At 53.1% G+C, this 21417-nt stretch overlaps 2 protein-coding genes across 4 annotated transcripts in view; one reads left to right on the forward strand and one right to left on the reverse strand.

Moving 5' to 3' along the window:
* Positions 1-217: 217 nt before the first annotated feature.
* ATXN1L (ataxin 1 like) lies at positions 218-8542 on the reverse strand. Its single transcript, XM_073308376.1, has 2 exons — positions 8414-8542; positions 218-7113 (listed from the first exon to the last, which is right to left on the reverse strand). The coding sequence occupies exon 2, from the start codon at positions 6994-6996 to the stop codon at positions 4906-4908; it is 2091 nt and encodes a 696-aa protein (XP_073164477.1). The 5' UTR covers positions 6997-7113; positions 8414-8542; the 3' UTR covers positions 218-4905.
* A 9590-nt stretch (positions 8543-18132) lies between these two features.
* Positions 18133-21417, forward strand: part of AP1G1 (adaptor related protein complex 1 subunit gamma 1) — a 94126-nt gene continuing 90841 nt past the window's right edge. For 2 of the 3 annotated variants that reach the window (XM_073308379.1, XM_073308380.1), the window contains exon 1: positions 18133-18525. The gene's annotated coding sequence lies outside the window, so the exon portion shown is untranslated. The remainder of the gene's footprint in view (positions 18526-21417) is intronic. The other variant, XM_073308377.1, reaches the window with a different exon arrangement.

Below are 21417 nucleotides of genomic sequence, written 5' to 3' on the forward strand. Positions count from 1 at the left end.
GGGTGCCACAGAGAAGCAAGAAGTCGCAAACACAGAAGGAAAAACTATTGGTTTATATATAGATATAGATATATAGATATATACTGTGTTTACATAGTCAACAAGTTAAATGCAATATTCATAAGAAGAGCATTAACAATAAAAATACAATCTGTGTGTAGCCAAGTACAGACTTAAAATGGTAAAACAGGAAAGGATCTCACCAAAAGTACAAATATACAGTACAAATTGATTTATTTAAAACAGTTACAAAAAAAGCACAACAAAATAGAGATTATCCTTAGAATTATTAATGCTTTGTTAAAGATCAGGTAGGAAGAGAGGGACTGGAACAAGGTTGGAGGGGAGCACCTGACTAGTTCTAAGGCTTTAGATACAATGCAGTTGGTTACATGTCTATACAGCCATTACATAACTGGGGATTATAGTTGAGGGTTGAGTAGTTATCTACAAGACCACCTAGCTGTGGGTCAGCCCAGCCCATTTCCCCAGCGTGGCACTTCCCTATTTCTTGAGACCCCGAAGCCATTTGTATGCAACAGTCCTTCCCCTTACTCTAAGGTGCTATGCAAGTGGAGAGAAACTGGGATGTACACTGTCTGGAGGGGCCTAGCATGCCTGGGAAGGATGCTAGGGGCTAGCTGTGCAGTCCTCTCCCCTCAACGCACACAGATATAAATGCAGCGGAGAGGTCTCCACCATCAGCACATTCATGGCACCAAGAGCACACCCTGGTTCAGACTCCCTGTACAGAATGCACATTCAGAGCCATTTTAGCAGCTTCCTCTGAACAATTTCAGGCCTTAGAACAGCCCGAAAGACAGAGTGGTTGTGAGTTTGACACTAGGGGAAGGCACATGTGCTGCTGCAGGCAGGAACTGGTGTTCAGGCTGCTTGAGTTGCTGTGGTTAACAAACAGAACATTTGCTAAGTTACAGGGATTTTTACTTCTCTACAGGGGAAAGAAGGGTATGAAATGGAACAAATACTTAATGTGAAAAGTGCATTTTACTAGTGCCCCTGCTAGGAAGGGCTGGCAGAGCTCCCTCTGCAGCACCCCTCCTTTCTAACCAGGGCTTCCTCTGCATAGTCTGGGAGTAATGGGAGCTCTGTCACTCAGACCTAGTCCCCCATTCCTGGGGAAACAGCGTACACCATAGCTACCAGCCTGGCCTCTGCTGGGCAGCTGTCCCCTGGAATGTTTCAGGAGATGGAACAGATGGCTGCAGATCCCCATTATTGCATATTACGGAATCTTCCCAAAGCCCCGCCGTGAGCCTGGCAGGGAAGATGTGCCTGAAGACCCCAGTGCTCTGGTCAGATCACCTACACTGGGTGAGGCTGAGGTCAGCAGCTCTCCTTCCCTCTGTAGTGTAACAGCAGAAACACCTTATTGCTCTGGTAAGTCTATCCCCACTCTTGCAAACACAGAAGCCCCTGTGGCCAACTCATTCTGGACCCTCTTTCAGATCATCTCTTCCTGCAAACCAGAGAACCCCCCAGCAGGCTCTGTCTTGGGCTCCCCCACAGTCATTCCTCTCAGCTTCTCCCCCACTTACTACCTCCAGACTTTCCTGAGACCAGCCGACACACAAACTACCACTACAGCCACCCATAAACAGCTAGGGGAGATTCTGCTGACTGCTGGGGGACCTGGCAGCTTCTGTGGTCCATTTCTGTTACCTGCCTCTGCGGCAAGGGCCCAGTGTCCTACATCCTTCATTTGGTACTCCCCTTTGGATGTGGTTTCGGTGCTGCTGTAAGGGCCCAGAATAGAAGAGTGACAGCTGGAACTTACTTGCTGAACTGTGGGATTGGTCAGAGGGAGAGAAGAGGAAAAGCATTGAGAAAGGTCACACTCTCACTGGCTTCCTCCACTGAGCCCACATCAGCACTGCTTACCATAGATATGCAAGCAGGCAGCAGGACAGACTGGTAATCAGGTGGAGAAAGGCGACGGAGCAAAATGTGGGCAGCACTGACGTTACGTTTTAGCCTGGCTGTCGATGGCTTGGAAGGCATCTGCGCCTACCCTTTTAGCTGGCCGACAGAGCACAGTGAAGGGGACGGGCACAGTAACATCTTTCACTATGAAGCAGACTCTTCAAAACCCCTTTCTAAGAGGGACAAAGAGGCTCCCATATTTAGTGAGGCACATGGCCTGAGGGGCACATGTAGAGGGGTCTACACCATTCAACTGCTCAAGTAATCTCCCTCCATGCACACAACCAGCCCCCTCACATTTCTACTCCAAGATGCATGTGTACCTGCCATAACCTTCTCCTCACCTACCAACCCACTACAGAAAACTAACCCTTGGCTCTTTGCCCTGTGTCTATAACCAAAGTGCAGGCTACTCAGGACAAGCCAGTGTAACAACCAAGATCTTCATGCAGGAGAGTCAAGCAAGCAGCAAGTAGGTGAAACAGCAGGGAAGAAGTGTGATGAGAGGCCAAGCACCTAGAGCTTGACCAATCTGTTTTACAGTCAAAAGGTGCTGTGCAAACATTTGTCCTCTCCGCTGCTGCAACCAAGGGAGGCCAAAGTTTCCCAGGAAGAGTGTCATTTTGGTTTTAGTCTTTCAAATTTACTAATGGGACTAACTAGAAATTGCTTATTGGCCAGAGGGAGCTGCAGATTATGCATCCAAAGGCCAGAGAAAAGTAAAGACAGCTAGAATCTCTGCTCTGGTAGAGGCCTGGTGAGGCTACATGGCCACAGGTCCAGGCACCTTCCTGACATCAGACCAATCCACGAGCAACACAGGGAAAGCACCTGTTTGCCTTGGGGAGAGAGACAAGTGCAGGCATTTCAAAGGTGGTGACAGAATAAACTGCCAAGAGTGTTCTGGGGATCCCAGCACTAGGGAGACAGGGAGATATGCCGGGTGAAGGAACATTCTGTTGACTCTCTAAGCTTCTTAATGCCTAAAACACAGTGTTCCCACATAGTGCACATACACTAGTGCCAACTCGGTTAGGAGGCACGTCAAGGGGAATGTGGACAAACACTGATCTGTTAGGAGCCACAACTACTGCAAGCTCAGCAAAACAACAAAGGTTCTGGAGGAAAATAAAAGGTGCAGAGACTGTTCACCAGCTGGAGGCATTGATACCCAAGCTACTCAGGGAGACAGAATAAAAATAGCGCCCAGCAGCCAAGCACTCCAGGCAGCAGTGTTTGGGAAGATGGAAATTGAGGAAAAAACAAGAGGAAGAGAAAGCAAGAAGATGCAAAATAGAACTGGAGTGAGACACCATCAGGAACCCAGCTCGAAGCTTGAGGTGCATGCACTCCTCGAAGATACTAACACCTCTACGCAGGCATGTTCCGAATACAAAACCTGTCTACTGTAATACAATGAGGAATACTCAAAAGTCAGGATATGCCAAAGTGAAGGTTCTCTCATTCTCACCACCTAGTTGGCCTATTCTGGATTTCTTCTTGTGCAGTCAGAGGTGACTCGATACTAAGAATGTCCAGAGTGAGCAAGTTAGTGTGAACACAAGTACTTTCACTTGGACGGAGTGTTATGACCATAATAATGTATTAAACTGTTCTACACATCCTTGTTAAAGAAAAACACTCATCTCTCGATTTCACTGTGTAGTTCTGCAGTGGACTCCACAGTGAAGCATCAGAGCATCCAGCATAAAAGGACACCTACGAAATTGTCCAGAGATATTGTGCATGTTATTCCATAGTCCTGTGATTAGTATAGTATAAACTTAGTGGAAATTTTGTATCATGCCTGCACACACATTTCTCTCTTGTTTATAGTTGTTATATTTAACAAATTACCCTGGAAGGAGTGATGAGCCACCTGAAAAGTTTTTGTTTGGAGTAGTTCAGCCAATTTTGATGTATTGATGTACACAAGTGTCAGTCTTTTCACAGTGGAAGAATACATTTTCATCCTTATCTAAAGAGCAACTTAAAAACATTTTGGCTCAGTTTTCTCCCCAAAAATTCAGCTACAGTTTGAATCCAAGAATGGAAAGTTTAAGCCCAAAAGGAGATTTTTTTTAGAAAGTTATGACCATGTGAAGAAAGCTTTAAAATACAGTCTTCATATCACCTTTATTATAGCAATTACCACTAGGAAATGCTATAATTAGACTTAGCTTTGGTGACAAATAATTACTTGGTATCTGTATAGTGGGGAACCAACTACAGCTCATGCCCTATCCCAGCTGCCATAGGCCCGTCCCCAGTTCAATCACTCCCTACCCATCCTCTAGGACCTTCCTCTCCAATTTCTAATATTCACTGCAGTCTCTCTTTCTACAGATGCTTTGCTAGAAGAAAGCCCAATAGGATTCAGTGGAGGAGATACATCAAGCAGAGGCCACCAGAGCAGCACCTGCATCTCCCCCGCACCTCACGAACAGCTCCATTTGTGAAGAAGTTTCCTTTTAAAGTGCATGTGTGAACAAAGGGGGTGCTAGGAGCAGTGTCCCCTGAATCCCAGTGGGGACTCACCCCTTCCCACCACGAAAAGAGGAATAAGAACTTCAGACATTTTATCTGCTACCTTAAGCTGTGGCTTTTTGGGTCTGCTCTTCTTGACTCCCCCACCCATTCTGAATGCTCAGACCCTGCCCTGCAGGAAACTCAGGCACTAAGACAGATGTGTGAAAGTCCCAACCTCTGGAATGCTTCTAGTCACACGCTCACGACCACATGCCCTGTCCTCCGTCCTTAGTTAGCCCATTGCTGCTGCTCCCTGAAGACTGGAGCTCTCTAGATTCCTCAATGATCAACAATTGAACTGGAACAAATCCAGCTCTGCACGGCAAAGAGCAGCCAGGCTGGTGAACCCACCACTCAGTCTGTGCAAATTCTCCACCTGAAAAAGGTGAGGCTCACTCATGGGTGACGTCCCAGGTCATGGCCTCAAAGAGATCACTTCCCTGCATTAGAACGCCCTTCTATAGACAGCTTGACCTCCTGTGGAATGAAAGAGGGACGAAGCAGGGACGGATGAGACTCCTCCCCCTGCATGCTGTATCTTTGGAAGCCTGGGGCTGTCCAGCAGTGCTGAGCACCAGGGTCAGGCTGGGAGGACTCCGTACAGGAAATCTGGGCTGCACTGTCCCTTTCTGACTGATTCTTCCTCTCACTGGCTCTGTCGGATGGCTCTCTGGGCCCCTGACCTGTTCTCTCAGGCCTCTCTCTGGTGGGCACCAGCTGGCCTGCAAGAGGGCAGTTAGCCTGAGAAGCAGAGTTGCCATTCAAGCTCTGTAAACTGATTGATATGCAGACATCGCCCACCTGCAGCCTGTGACAGGGCAGAGCAAAGAGCTGAGTGGTCCGCCCCGGGCTACAGGAGGACCAGCCCTGGCCATACACGAAGAAGGGATGCTCGGGGGGTACGTCAATGCTCACTTTACTCTGCTGCTCCCCAACCACAAAATGCAATGTGACAAACCCAGGCCACTGACTCTCCTGGATATCCACCACTGTGCTGGAGTCAATCTTCAGGCCCCCGCTAACCTCAGCACTCCGCACAAAATCCTGGGTCTGCAGGTCTTCCACCCTCTTCAGCTCCCCTGTGGCCAGCTGTATGATGGCTCCTTTCATGAAATGGGAGGGCAGATGTGAGGAGCTGGGGGGTTGCAACTGGGCTGAGTCCTTGTCACGTGAGCTTCTGTGGGTCTGTGCATCTGGACTCTGTCTCATCAGGATTTCTGAAGCAGAAGACCTGACGGGCTCAGACCCAATACGCACCAAGACTGGCTTGCCATTAGCTATTACCATTCCTTTGGGTAACTGTCTGTGTCTAACTGGCTCCTCAGGGGACATCACATATGGACTCCTGGCCTGGCTTTTCTCAGCTGTTTCCACTGGGTTCCTCAGCAAGCCCCTTGACTCCCCCTGCTGATCAGGGATATTATGGCAAAGGTTTAAAGGGCTCAGGCCATCCTTTCTCTGGGCTGCCAGAATAGAGTAATCCTGAGAAGCCAACACCCCAACCACTCTCTGCACCTCCAAGTCAGTGTCTGGCGTGCTTCTGTGAGCTGGCACAGAGTCCTCTGTTCTCAGAGTCTGATAACCTGAAAAGAGCTGTCCATCCACCACACACTGCACTGCAGCCCCAGGGTGCGGGCCTTCAGCTTTATTGCTGGCAGAGGCCAAAGCCTCACTGGTCCTCCTCACCACACTATGCTCCAGATGTCTCTGTCCACCATTGGCAGAGGCTACCTCTGAACTCAGTTGACTTTCTTGCAGAGGAGGATCTGGGCTTCCCCCTACAGTGGAGGTCTCGTATGCTGAATACCCTGGTGGGAGCCGGGACATCTGGTAATAGACAGGAACTCTACTCTGTGTGATGTCCAGTGGCTGCACTCCAGCATGGTGCTGCATTTGGCCTGAAGGGGAGATGACAGAGGCAGCTTTGCTGAAAACATGAGCAGGAGAAGTAGTTTGGGGGGAGGGAGTGGCTTCTTCTGGAAAAAGAGAGGCATATGGCACAAAACGGGGAACATGAGAGGTGGGGAGGTTGGTAGAAGGTGATAGAAGAGGACTAGGGAGGAAGCCGGGGGGCACAGCATAGGGTACTGTGTAATGTGACCCTATAAACTGAAGAGATGTAGAGGGAATCTGAGCATAGTGGATGGGGGGATATGGAATCCCTGGATGCTGGATCAGGGAAGAGGTTACATTAAAGCTGGGGGGCAGAGGACTCATGTTCACAACCGGGTGGAGGCCAGTGGGAGAGAAGGTGGCTGGAGGCACAGCCACTTTGTATAGCATGCCATATTGATCCACAGTCAGGCCAGCTACTGCTTCAGCACCATCACTGCCAAGGCCATATGGTAATGGTGCTTGGCTCTGTCCAGTCACCATGATGCTCCTGCACCACTCTGGGGCATCGCTCACCGGCGTGTGATTGGTAGAGCAGCTGGCTACCCTCCCCACATCCTCACTGGTGACAGGAAGGTCTCGTTTCTTTGGGGGAAGGCATTCCTGGCTTCTCTCATGAGCAGGTTTCATATTGCTTTGTGGTGTCCCAGGAGAACTAAATGGCACTGCTTCCTCATGTGGGCATCAGCAGGGGCTGCTCTGCATTGGCTTTGAACTCCCCAGCACTGCTGGCTGCCACAGCCTCATCTGCCAAGGAACAAAGAGAGAAGTGAGAAGCCAGCAGGTCCCACAGAGTGAATGTAGAACTAAGGCAGAGTGAACTAAGGCCAGGGAGCCTCCTCCTGACAGAACACAAACCAGAAGTGAAAGGGGAGGAGAAAGCAGAGTGGGAGCAATGGCTGGGACAAGGCAGTCTGGAGAAGACTACAACACAACCAGTAATCCAGGAAGTGGAAAAAGCCCCCCCTCCACCCTGAGAACTGGGTTGGAAAAAGAAAAAAAAGGCCCTAACCCACACAGACAGCCCCCCCGGGGGGGAGAGGAGAGGAGGGCGAGGAGCGCCCCCCCCGCACAGACAGCGCCCCCGGGGGGGAGGGAAGGGGGAGGAGCCCCCCCCGCACAGACAGCGCCCCCGGGGGGGGAGGGGAGGAGGGCGAGGAGCGCCCCCCCCGCACAGACAGCGCCCCCCGGGGGGGGAGGGGCAGGGCCGAGGAGCGCCCCCCCCGCACAGACAGCGCCCCCCGGGGGGGGAGGGGCAGGGCCGAGGAGCGCCCCCCCGCACAGACAGCGCCCCGGGGGGGGGAGGGGAGCGGCCGAGGAGCGCCCCCCGCACAGACAGCGCCCCGGGGGGGGGAGGGGAGCGGCCGAGGAGCGGCCCCCCCGCACAGACAGCGCCCCCGGGGGGGAGGGGAGGGGCCGAGGAGCGGCCCCCCCGCACAGACAGCGCTCCCGGGGGGGGGAGGGGAGGGGCCGAGGAGCGCCCCCCCCGCACAGACAGCGCCCCCGGGGGGGGGAGGGGAGGGGCCGAGGAGCGCCCCCCCCGCACAGACAGCGCCCCCGGGGGGGAGGGGAGGGGCCGAGGAGCGCCCCCCCCGCACAGACAGCGCCCCCGGGGGGGAGGGGAGGGGCCGAGGAGCGCCCCCCCCGCACAGACAGCGCCCCCGGGGGGGGGGAGGGGAGGGGCCGAGGAGCGCCCCCCCCCGCACAGACAGCGCTCCCGGGGGGGGAGGGGAGGGGCCGAGGACCGCCCCCCCCGCACAGACAGCGCTCCCGGGGGGGGAGGGGAGGGGCCGAGGAGCGCCCCCCCCCGCACAGACAGCGCTCCCGGGGGGGGAGGGGCGGGGCCGAGGAGCGCCCCCCCCCCGCACAGACAGCGCCCCCGGGGGGGGGAGGGGAGGAGCCCCCCTGCACAGACAACGCCCCCGGGGGGGGAGGGGGGGAGGAGCCCCCCCGCACAGACAGCCCCCGGGGGGGGGAGGGGAGGCTCTTTCGCCGGGGCCGGGAGGCGCGTGGGGGGGGCGTAGCCGCTCGCGCGCCGTTGACTCACCCGCCATCTCCCGGCTCCTGGGCCCCGATCCCCGTCGGTCCCGGCGCCGCCCGCAGCCGCCTCCGGGCCCCGGCCCGGCCCCTCCCGGAGTGCGGCGCGCGGCGATGACGCACAGCTCCCGCGCGCCGGAATTTCCTCAGCCAGGCCGAACCGCGCGTCACCCTGGGTCTGCGTGCGGCGCGCGAGGATGACGTCAGTGCGCGCGTTGCCGTGCCGCCTGGGCGGTGACCGTCACCATAGCGACCTGTCCTGCCCGCTCCGCGCATCCTCCCTGCCCCAGCCCTCGGCCCCGCCCCCTTTCCTCAGCCCCGCCCACTGCTCCGGCTCCCTGGCGACCCCGCGTGGCCCGCCCCAGGCAGCCTCCCCAAGCCGGCCCTGGGCCGCCCCACTGCTCCCCTGCGTGCCCCGCCCCTGGGTAGCCCCTCCCCCCGCGGCCAGGCTCCCCCCGCGGCCAGGCGCCTCGCACTGACATCCCCCTGGCTGCCCCACTGCTCCCCTGCGTGCCCCGCCCCTGGGTAGCCCCTCCCCCCGCGGCCAGGCGCCTCGCACTGACGTCCCCCTGGCTGCCCCACTGCGTGCCCCGCCCCTGGGTAGCCCCTCCCCCCGCGGCCAGGCGCCTCGCACTGACATCCCCCTGGCTGCCCCACTGCTCCCCTGCGTGCCCCGCCCCTGGGTAGCCCCTCCCCCCGCGGCCAGGCTCCCCCCTGGCTGCCCCAGCTGCCCCAGCGTGCCCCGCCCCTGGGTAGCCCCTCCCCCCGCGGCCAGGCTCCCCCCGCGGCCAGGCGCCTCGCACTGACATCCCCCTGGCTGCCCCACTGCTCCCCTGCGTGCCCCGCCCCTGGGTAGCCCCTCCCCCCGCGGCCAGGCGCCTCGCACTGACATCCCCCTGGCTGCCCCACTGCTCCCCTGCGTGCCCCGCCCCTGGGTAGCCCCTCCCCCCGCGGCCAGGCGCCTCGCACTGACATCCCCCTGGCTGCCCCACTGCGTGCCCCGCCCCTGGGTAGCCCCTCCCCCCGCGGCCAGGCTCCCCCCTGGCTGCCCCAGCTGGGCCCTGCGTGCCCCGCCCCTGGGTAGCCCCGCCCCTGGGTAGCCCCTCCCCCCGCGGCCAGGCGCCTCGCACTGACATCCCCCTGGCTGCCCCACTGCTCCCCTGCGTGCCCCGCCCCTGGGTAGCCCCTCCCCCCGCGGCCAGGCGCCTCGCACTGACATCCCCCTGGCTGCCCCACTGCGTGCCCCGCCCCTGGGTAGCCCCTCCCCCCGCGGCCAGGCTCCCCCCTGGCTGCCCCAGCGTGCCCCGGCGGCCGGCCGGCCTGGGCGGTGGGCTGCGGCCCCTCGGCCCCGCGCTCCGGAGGGGCAGGGCGGCTGAGGCCATCTCCCGTTGGCCGGAGAAACGCTCTGGAGCTCGCCAGAGCTCTTCCTCGGGTCTGGGAAAGGTTCTCAGCGCGTCACAGCTCAGTGCAAGGCCCCAGCCCGACAACAAGGTTGGGGCGACTCAGTCGGGGACGGGTCCTGCTTTGGCGGCGGGCGGGACTCGCTGCGCTCCTGATCCCTTCCAGCCCTGAGACTCCATGGCTCTGTGAACAAAGAGCGGGTTATTGGGTTACAGATCGCTGTAATGAGCCGTAAGTCCAGGGTCTTCATTAGCATCTTGGCTTTTTAGTGTACAAAGAAGTTATAGCTATGAACCCTCCTGCGTCAAGGCTTAAGCCATTCTCCAGTTATTAAGGGTAAACCAACACTTTACTTGAGAGAGTTTATTCTGTAATTTCTTGCCCTGGAGTTTCTTGCACCTTTCTCGGAAGCAGTTGGTGCTGCCACTGTTAGACACAGGGTACTAGAGTAGATGGGCTCCTCCATCTGACCAGTTTGGCGATTCCTGTGTTCCTAAACTAAAACCAGGGAGGTGTCTCTCAAACTCAGTTATTTGCTTCCATCTCTTTCCCTGATACTGCTCTCAACGTCATCCCTAAAGGGGACTCTCTTCAGCAAGTATAATGGCTAATGTGACACAGCAAATATTTCTTCTCCAGAGCTTTTTGACAATGGCAGCATGCCAAGGTAGTCTGAAGCATGTTGTCCGTGTGAGCTCTTCAGGACAGGGGCCTCTCTGCCCAGGACTGAGCACACTGTTGCTCCAAAAATCATCAGTTTTATGATCACTAAATATTTTGCTGCGTTGTATCTACCTTATACATCCAAAAAACCTTTGAAAAAGGATAGGTTTCAGAGTAGCAGCCGTGTTAGTCTGTATTCGCAAAAAGAAAAGGAGTACTTGTGGCACCTTAGAGACTAACCAATTTATTTGAGCATAAGCTTTCGTGAGCTACAGCTCACTTGCATCCGATGAAGTGAGCTGTAGCTCACGAAAGCTCATGCTCAAATAAATTGGTTAGTCTCTAAGGTGCCACAAGTACTCCTTTTCTTTTTGAAAAAGGAGTTGGTATGGTTCCTCTTATTTCCTCTAAAACAGCATTTCTTGCTTGGCCAGCAATGCTGTTGTCTAGTCGAGCAGTAAAGGAGAGGGGTACTGAGACAGGAGGTGGGACTCCAGAGGGGTGTATCTCTCTCTGCAACTGCCATCTAAAGAATATAGACAGGTTTCAGAGTAACAGCCATGTTAGTCTGTATTCGCAAAAAGAAAAGGAGGACTTGTGGCACCTTAGAGACTAAACAATTTATTTGAGCATAAGCTGCTCAAAGCATAAGATGCATCCGATGAAGTGAGCTGTAGCTCATGAAAGCTTATGCTCAAATAAATTGGTTAGTCTCTAAGGTGCCACAAGTCCTCCTTTTCTTTTTTCTAAAGAATATAGAGAACCACTCACTGCAAATACATTCAGTTGATGCAGGGAGTTGAATTTCAGAGCAGACATCAGGAAAAACTGGGCAAGGTATGGCTGGTGTGTCTTGTGATGTGACACCTGGGAATGGGGTGTGTCTGCCTCAGCTGCTCAATTATTTCCTGGGTTGAGTCTCCATGCAGGAAGTCGCAGGCCCTCTCACTCTGTGCAATCCACATCCTCTTAGTTCCCTAGGGCTTCTCTATCCCTGCTCTCTGGAGCATTAGAATCACAGTAATCTGTTTTTCCCCCCCAAGTCCTAGGTCCTTATCTCAGCTCCTGCCTTTCTCTTAGTCTTTATTTCCCCACCTCCACTCTCACATGTGCTTCTTTCCCCCCCCCGCCCCCACCCCACCATACACACCTCCGTTAGGCTGTTGCCAGTGTGTTGCTGCTAATAGCTTGGTTTGTTTTCAGACTTCCGTGATCTGTGTGGAGCGGATGACAGTTTCTGGGAAATGCAGAGAGAAAAACAATGTGTCTGGTTTGAAACAGAGGCCCTAGAAATGTCTAGGATCTGGTCTGGAGGCTTCCGTAGTATGCTGGGTGAAGGGGTGGTACCAAATTGGGCTCTGATGGTAGTGACATTGTGTTCAGGCTGCACTGGGATCATAGATATCGTAGGGCTAGAAGGGACCTCAAGAAGTCCTTTAGTATCCATTCCTCCCTGAGGCAGGACCAAGTAAACCTAGACCATCCCTTACAGGTGTTTGTCTAACCTCTTATTGAAAACCTCCAGTGATGGGGATTCCACAACCTCCCTTGGATGTCTGTTCCAGAGATAAACTATCTTTATGGTTAGAATATTTTTTTTAATACCTAACCTAAATATTCCTCGCTGCAGATTAAATCCAATTATTTCTTGTCCTACCTTCAGTGAACATGGGGCACAATTGATCACTGTTCTCTTTAGAACAGCCCTTAACATATTGGAAGACTGTTTGTAGGTCCCTCCTCAGTCTTTCCCCTCCCCCCAAACTAAACATGCCCAGTTTATTTTAACCTTTCCATATAGGTGAGGTTTTCTAAACAGTTTGTCATTTCTGATGCTCTCCTCTGGACTCTCCAGTTTGTCCACATCTTTCCTAAAGTGTGGCACCCAGAACGGGACACGGTATTCCAGCTGAGGCCTCCACAGTGCCGCATAGAGTGGGACAGTTACCCCCTGTGTCATACTACAATGCTCCTATTCTACACCCCAGAATATTAGCCTTTTTCACAACTTCAACATATTTTTCACATATATTCAATATGTGATCCTCTGTAACCCACAGATCCTTTTCAGTAGTATTACCACCTACCCAGTTATTTTTGATTTTTCCTTCCTAAGTACTTGTCATTTATCTTTATTGAATTTTATCTTGTTGATTTCAGACCAGTTCTCCAATTTGTCACAGTCATTTTGAATACTAAGTCTGTTTTCCAAAGTGCTAGCAACCCCTTCCAGCTTGGCATCATCTGCCAACTTTGTAAGCATATTTTCCACTCCATTACAGATTGATCCACCTGTGCATGTTAGTCATTAACACACTGAGATTTTCCAAGTCTTATCTGATATTAAATAAGAACAGCCGTACTGGGTCAGATCAATGGTCCATCTAGCCCAGTATCCTGTCTTCTGAGAGTGGCCAGTGCCAGGTGCTTCAGAGGGAATGAACAGAACAGGCAATCATCAAGTGATCCATCCCCTCCCAACTTCTGGCAAACAGAGACTAGGGACACTCAGAACATGGTGTTGCATCCCTCCCGATCCTGACTAATAGACATTAATGGACCTATCCTCCAGGAACTTATCTAGTTCTTTTTTTAACCCTGTTATAGTTTTGGCCTTCACAACACCCCCTGGCAAGGAGTCCCACAGGTTGACCGTGTGTTGTGTGAAGTAGTACTTCCTTTTGTTTGTTTTAAACCTGCTGCCTGTTAATTTCATTGAGTGACCCTAGTTCTTGTGTTATGTGAAGGAGTAAATAACATTTCCTTATTCACTTTCTCTGCACCAGTCAAGATTTTATATACCTCTATTGTATCCTCCCCCATTAGTCATCTCTTTTTGAATGTGAAAAGTTCCAGTCTTTTTAATCTCTCCTTATACAGAAGTTCCATACCCCTAATCATTTTGGTTGCTCTTCTCTCTATCTTTTCCTATTCTAATATTTTTTTTTTATATGGGGTGACCAGATCTGGATGCATTATTCAAGTGTGGGCATACCACGGATTTATATAGATGCATTGTGATATTTTATGTCTTATTATCTATCCCTTTCCTTATGGTTCCTATCATTCTGTTAGCTTTTCGATTGCCACTGCACATTGAGCAGATGTTTTCAGAGAAATATCCGTGACTCCAAGATCTCTTTCTTGAGGGGTAACAGCTAATTTAGACAGCATCATTTCGTATGTATAGTTTAAATTATGTTTTCCAATATGCATTACTTTGCATTTATGGAAGTAATGATATTCCATATTATGAAAACTGTGGCACATATCTGCCTTAGAGAAAAACTCACTGAAAAGACCCCTGCAGCCAAATGGAACATGTGCATGTATAGTTCTGCTGGCCCAGCTGCCCAGTTTGGTACTGCTATGTGCATTCCTAAAGCATCCTCCATTGTAGTGGTAACTGGGTGCCCAGCAGGGGCATTGTGTCTGCTTTAAGCTGGCAGTTCTAACAATTACTCCTGTGCCACTGTGCACATGCAGAATTCATGTCCCCTGCAGATGTCTTTGCTTCCTCACAGAACCACTGGTCTATAGTATATAACCTGGTGTCAGGAGTAAATTCAGATCAGAAATGGAAAAAAGCAACACATGTAGCAGACAGATGGAACAGCAACAAAGGTTGTGGGATCTCATCAACATGCCACACTTCAGTGCCCCAGAGAACTTCAGCTTTGACAAACCTTCGCTATGGACAGACTGGAAACAATATTTTACAAGATTTGGAATTGCTATCAAGAAACTGGAGATATCAGAATTCAAAGTCATTCCATATGAAGTATAATTTTGATCATATCAGCTACTCACATCACCCATAAACAAATGGAGAAGGTGAGAGAGCTGTACAGACAGTCAAGAAAATCCTACAACATCCATTTCTTGCTCTTCTGAGTTACAGCACAGCAATAGCAGCTACTGGATATAGTCCAGCACAGCTCCTGATGGAGCTACTGTTCCAGCTTTGGAAAAGAACATATTTCCATATTTCCAGACATGAAGGGAGTAGTCAAATCGGATAAAAAGGCTAAAAGAAATTATGAACACTTTTACAATAGATGTCATGCAGTGAACTCCCAGGTCTAGAACCTGGTGACCATGTTTACGTCTAATAGGATGGACAACTTTAGCTGCCATGAAGAAAAAGAATTCAGCACCAAGATCATATGTGATTGAGACTGACAATGGAGAGTTCAACAGAAACAGCTGACATCTACACTTTGTTCCTCAGAAAGAATAATTAGCATAGCAAACTACAGATGGCAGATGCAGAATAAGACTATGACGACTCAAGGATGCTAACCAACCACAGTCAGTTTACATCTAATGGACAGCCAGATGACCAAGTCGTTATGTATTCGAGTTGTGTAATTAGAAAACCAGTATGATTCAGAGACACTTAATAGACTGATTCATATTGAACTTCAAAGACAGTAATAATGTAAATATTGTAAATGGTAGAAACATAGAACTTAAAGAGAGAGATGTAATGGAATGCTAAACTGTGTTATTATTTTTAGCCTCTAGGTTGCACTGTGTGTAAAATACCTGATTTAAATAAACATTAGCCCAGGGCTGTCCTTACCCATACGCAAAGTACACAGCTGCGTAGGACAATAGGAAATTTGGTGCGTGCTGTGCCAGCCCCTGCTCCGCCCCAGCCTCACCCCCACTCCATCCCTTCTCCTGAGGACTGCAGCAGGGGTCAGGCCTACCCTGCACTCACTGGGCGGTGGTAAGTATAGTGACCCAGCCCCAGCCCAGTTTGTGCTGCCGGCTCCCAGCGAGTACTGGGGGGCAGTTCCCTCTGCCCCCAAATCTGGGAGCCAGGGGACCAGAGCGGAGCGGGCTGAGTCTGGGTCTCTCCACTTCCCGCCACCCCGTGAGTGCAGGGTCGGGCTTGCCCTGCACTCACCAGGCGACAGGAAGTGGAGTGACCTGGCCCCAACTCGCTCCTCCGGCTCGTGGCTCGTGCGGTGGGGCAGTTTCCCCCCTGCCCCCAAAGCCTGCTCCTGCCCCCCCACGGAGGCCTGGGGCCATCCTCCGCTTCCCCACGGGGGGGCTGCGTAGGGCACCAAAATGGCTAGCAACAGCCCTGCCTCAGCCATACTTGGCAGAGCATTAAAGAATTTTGTGATTAGCACAGCTGGTGTATCTGGTGAACACTCTGTAGCTAGTCTATATCTGGCAGAAGCACATGACACCCTCTGTGCTGGGCAAGATAGTCCAGATTGTTGGTGGTGAATATTGATAACTGGATTGGGCCCACAGGAGCACTGGGCTTCGGCTCATCCACCTCAATCCATTACAAATCTCCTTGACCAGCAGCGTTCTGTCATAGAATGCAGTTCCATTTAGATGTGTTCTGAAGACTTTAGAAATTCTTTGTCCTTTGGGGACAGCCTGAATGTTAGCTCCTTCAGTGATGACAAAGAGCTAATGGGAAAGCTACCAACATCTTCATCTCCATGTCCTTTGAGGGATCAGGCAGTTTTTAGGCAGCATATATGGGACAGGAGAGAGAGAAGGGTAATTAATGGCTTCAAAGATAAAAAGGCTCAGACTACACACCTAGTAGCAATAAGGTCAACTCCAGAAGTGCTTGGTTCTAGGACTTTAGTTCTGAGGAAGCTCTTTGAGACAGAGACTGTCATTCATTAAATATTTGTACAGTGCCTAACACAACAGGGCCCAACCTGTTATCATCAAGCACCTGTTGTGGTTCCCCATGGAGTCTGAATGCAATTGGAGCTATGTGATTCAGCTGAGGGCTAGAAGCTGTGCTGCACTAGAGTAGCTTTCTGGTGCCCAGACCTTCTCTGTGCTCTCTTTAGAATAATTTGGATCATTGTTAAAGGATATAGAAGTTGAGTTAGGTATTTCCTGCCATGTAGGAGGAACGGAATATGAAGAGTTTTGTAGGGCCACCATTTCCTCACAGTGTAGGGAAGCTATGCTACTGCCCCCACCCTCAGTTCCCTCCTGGTTCTCCTACTAACTTACCACAGGTCAAGTATTTCAAACAAGATTTCCCGTCCAGGCTCTAATGTATTGGCTTTTTATAGTTTCCAGTGGCCCTCCAGTTCCAAAACTTCCTTCTCAGCTAAGGGATTACACGGCCTTACTTCCAGGGTTTAGTGCTATACTTATCCCTCAACTCTTTAAATTAGCTTCCCAAAGGTTCCACTGAAGCTAGCAAAAATCTTCAAGAAACAGAACTCAAAGCAGAATGCTTATAACAATGCTTTTTCCTGCAAGGCATACCTGCTAGGGTGCAGCCCCCCTCCATAGCTTGGAGCCAGATCACCACATCTTAGTCCTAGCTCTACTGAACTATCTTTCCTAGTGCCTTAAGGACTCCTACAAGTGAGGCCTCTACTTCACTTGAAGTCTCTCCATTGGCCTCTCCCTTATTTACCTCAGAAGTGTGATTGTGTCATATGACTCACTGGTCACTTGACCATCTTCAAAAAAAGAAAAGGAGTCCTTGTGGCACCTTAGAGACTAACCAATTTATTTGAGCATGAGCTTTCATGAGCTACAGCTCACTTCATCGGATGCATCTGTAGCTCACGAAAGCTCATGCTCAAATAAATTGGTTAGTCTCTAAGGTGCCACAAGGACTCCTTTTCTTTTTGCGAATACAGACTAACACGGCTGTTACTCTGAAACTTGACCATCTTCATTTTCCCCTCCTGGGGAGGAGATATGGCTGTATCAGAGCTGGGGCTGAGACCAATCCTCTCTTAAAGGGCCAGCCACGTTCTCACAAAGAGCAGCACCAGAGTCTCACAACAAACTGGTGTAGTGAGGAAGCAGGGCTCTAGGTCCAGAAAAGAAGATTGGGAGCAAGAGTCAGGGACAAATAATATTTATACTTTTATTGTTCTCACCTCTGCTTTGGCTCTTATTCTCCTCTTTGCCTCCCTCCCGCTCACCTCTTTCTTGCCCTCCTCCATCTACTGCTCCTATCAGTTCTATGTTCTCCATCTCTCCCATGATGCCTACAAACCCCAGAAGACTACTAACGGGAAGGCAGGTGACAAGCTATGCCTCTGCTTTTCTTGCTCTTTCTTTCCCTATATCTAGCCCCAATGAAAAAGAGAAAGGAACACCACCAAAAAAACATGTCAAGTACACAAAACTAACCAAGATGATCCAATTTTTCCCCATAGTCATTTGCTTGTATGTTGTATCTACACCTCGTACCTTTCACATGTGTAATTACATTGTAAGCTCTACAATATGTGAACACGGAGGCCCAGAATTTTGCCACACCATTCCTGTTAGTGAAGGAGAGAAAGGTTTGAATGCAGGAATTTCTTCTTCTGAAAACACATAAATAGTTAAAAGAACAGAAAACATACGTTCAAATGATAGTTTTGCCAATATTGTTTGTGAATTCAATGCACTAAAATATGCAGCGATGGGCATCCTGAACCCCAGGTATCCTGGGAGGTGTGCTTATCTGCAAATTCCCTAGCTGCTCGGAGCACTGGTGTGTAAGCCAGGCCATACTGAGTTTATTCCACTTGTAGAAAGGGGACAGAAAGTGTCTCTGACAAAGGACACAGCACAGCTTCCTACAGGGCTCCTGAAGCGGATTAGATAAGGAGCCGTCATTCTATCGCCAGATTTGAACCTGCGGGGAGGGGGCGGAACCCTCTTTCGCAGTGTCGGGGCCAGCCGGCCGCATCTCGCGGCAACACTCGGAGCGGTGACTAGCCACGCGTCTGACGTCATCACTGCCTGCCACGGCGCTAACGTATCGCTCCTCGAATATGGGATTTCAAGGCTGCTTCCGCCTAGGAAAGTAGTTCTCAACTTCCTCTGCCGCCGGCACCAGCGAACGGCCTGCTGTACGGGAGGCTGATCAGCTGGGACTGCAGTGTCGGCGGAGCGCCGCCCCTCACGAGGTGGGTCCGGGAAACGGAGAGGAGAGAGTTCCCGTCCTGCGAATCCTTCCGCCTGCGGTATCGGTGCTGAGGCCGCGAAGCCGCCATTTTGGATGCCTGGCTCCTGCCTCCGCCGCTTCCTCCGCTGCAGGGACCCGGCCCGGTGAGTGGGGGCGGGGACCCCGGGGTCATTGCCCCCCCCCGCCAGGCCTCTCGCCCCCGGCGCCGTGTGACCCGGCCCTCTCCCGTCGGCCGCGCCTGGCGGCCCCGGACTCCGCCCGCAGGGCCGGCGCAGCCCCCTCCCCTCCAGCCTGGTCCTCTGGACCCCCGCCCCCCTCGCAGGGCCGGCGCAGCCCCCTCCCCTCCAGCCTGGTCCTCTGGACCCCCGCCCCCCTCGCAGGGCCGGCGCAGCCCCCTCCCCTCCAGCCTGGTCCTCTGGACCCCCGCCCCCCTCGCAGGGCCGGCGCAGCCCCCTCCCCTCCAGCCTGGTCCTCTGGACCCCCGCCCCCCTTCGCAGGGCCGGCGCAGCCCCCTCCCCTCCAGCCTGGTCCTCTGGACCCCCGCCCCCCTCGCAGGGCCGGCGCAGCCCCCTCCCCTCCAGCCTGGTCCTCTGGACCCCCGCCCCCTCGCAGGGCCGGCGCAGCCCCCTCCCCTCCAGCCTGGTCCTCTGGACCCCCGCCCCCCTCGCAGGGCCGGCGCAGCCCCCTCCCCTCCAGCCTGGTCCTCTGGACCCCCGCCCCCCTCGCAGGGCCGGCGCAGCCCCCTCCCCTCCAGCCTGGTCCTCTGGACCCCCGCCCCCCTCGCAGGGCCGGCGCAGCCCCCTCCCCTCCAGCCTGGTCCTCTGGACCCCCGCCCCCCTTCGCAGGGCCGGCGCAGCCCCCTCCCCTCCAGCCTGGTCCTCTGGACCCCCGCCCCCCTTCGCAGGGCCGGCGCAGCCCCCTCCCCTCCAGCCTGGTCCTCTGGACCCCCGCCCCCCTCGCAGGGCCGGCGCAGCCCCCTCCCCTCCAGCCTGGTCCTCTGGACCCCCGCCCCCTCGCAGGGCCGGCGCAGCCCCCACCCGTGTCCTCTCCCATCGTCGGCCCAGCCCGACTGGCCCAGCCCCCACCTGTCCGGGGGGCCCGCGTAACCAACCCTCCCGCCTAGCCCTGGGGCCTCTCCCCCGGCCAGCCCACTGCCCCGCGTCCCCCGCCGGCCTAACGCTCCCCGTGTCCCCCCCGCCCTGCCGGCCGGCGTAACGCCCCCAGTCCCCCGTGTCTGCTCCGCCTGCCGGCGTAACGCCCCCGTCCCGTCCCCCCTCCGGCCATTGTAACCGCCTCGGTCCTGTATCCGCACCCCCCTTCCCGTTTCCCTTCCCCCACCAGGCCAGCCTAATCCCCCCAAACCCACTGGCCCAGTGTAACTCCCCCATGTCCCCTCCCCTGCTTCCCCAGCCCCTCTATCCTGTATCTCCTACTCTGTTGGGCTAGCATAATCTTCTCCCCCACCCCAATCCCGTATGCTCTCTTCCACCGTGCCAGCATAACTCCCCGATCCAACACCCAATCCCCGAACACCCTTGTCCCATATCCCCTCTTGCATTGGGCCAGCATAAATCACCCCCAACCCTCTTGTGTCCCCCCTCCCCGCCAACTTAATCTCCACTCCTGCATGTGTCCCATGTTCCCTTCTCCATCTGGCTAGCGTAACTACCCCCCTATCTTTGTCCCACCCACAACCTTGTACCTCTCTTCTGTGCTTTACTGGGCTAGCATAACCCCTTCCTGTCCCATAGAAGCTTCCATGCATCCTTCATGCCCTTGCCCCATATGTCCTGTGAGCCCCCTGCCCATATTCATGTCCTCCACTCCTCACTTCAACTCGGCTGCCTCGTGTGACCCCCTTTCCCTACCAGCCTAGTGGAAGAGCTTTCTGCAGAGACTCTCCCCAGCTCCAGCATAACCCACCTACCCGCAATTTTGCTGCCCTTCTGGTCCCACTCTGAATGTCCCCCTCTGCTTCCCTACTGGCCCATCATGAGCCCCTCCATCAACCCCATCTCTGTCCCCTCAGCGCTGACTCTCCCTCCAAGTTCCACACAGCCTCCCATAAACCATCCAACCTGGCTGCCCTCTTTCCCTTGATTCCCCTACGGCTGGGGTGAGGACAGTGGGTTCTGTTGCTCTGGTCCTGCCCTTTCTTTGCTGAAAAGACAGCTCCCACCCCTGCTGCTTCAGTGAGGAGTAGAAAAGCTCTCATACAACTTTTAAACAGGAAATTTTAAGGCTATTTACTAGAGGTTGTGCCAGAACTTGAGGAAAAACTCATGAAATGTCATTTCCTTTGAAGACTATTGGGGTGATGTCTGTGTACCAGGGGTACCACTGAGTTTGTCCATACTCTTTACTCTGGTATTTCCTAAGCTGTAATGCACTGAGGTGTCCTGTTCATGGGTTTTTATTTAGTGTTTGTGGATAGCCCCATAGTTATGTCTGTCTAGCTCTTTGCAGAGAGAAAAGCCACAGTCCCTACCTAAAGCCATTTCCAGCAAGCAGAGTTTTGCTGGCAGTGGAGTGATTTCCAGTGATGGATCCTGGGACTGTTTCAGAGTCCCTTCTTCTACGGTTTGTTGAACTTTTTCTCAAACCATATGGTGTGGTGTTACTCAGGTGCTGATTTTTGGGTGCGGATTAATTGTTGAAAGTCTCAAAATCAGACTTTGTCACCTTGTACATACTGACTTGTACATACTGACTTTAAATGCTCTGTTGTGATTTATTGTAGCACTTGGCGTGTGACATGCTTGATGAAGAGCTGTGGAAACATTAGTAGTGTCCTTAGGAGAGGTGGCGTGTTGAGAGTAGAGCTTGAAAAATGGGTTTGACATCTGTTTGCCTACTACTCAGAGTGAAAAGTACCCCTGCCACCTCGGTTCCCCCAAGCCCAAGCAATTCTGTACTGCATTTTCACTGTAGTGAATTTTAACTGTCAGTCTTCAATTTAGCATACTTTTAAATAACTTGCTATCTTTCTTGTATTTGTGTTTTAACTTCTTGCCTTTTCTGGCTTCACTCCATTT

Source organism: Lepidochelys kempii, chromosome 12 (genome assembly GCF_965140265.1).
Source record: "Lepidochelys kempii isolate rLepKem1 chromosome 12, rLepKem1.hap2, whole genome shotgun sequence".
NCBI lineage: Eukaryota > Metazoa > Chordata > Testudines > Cheloniidae > Lepidochelys > Lepidochelys kempii.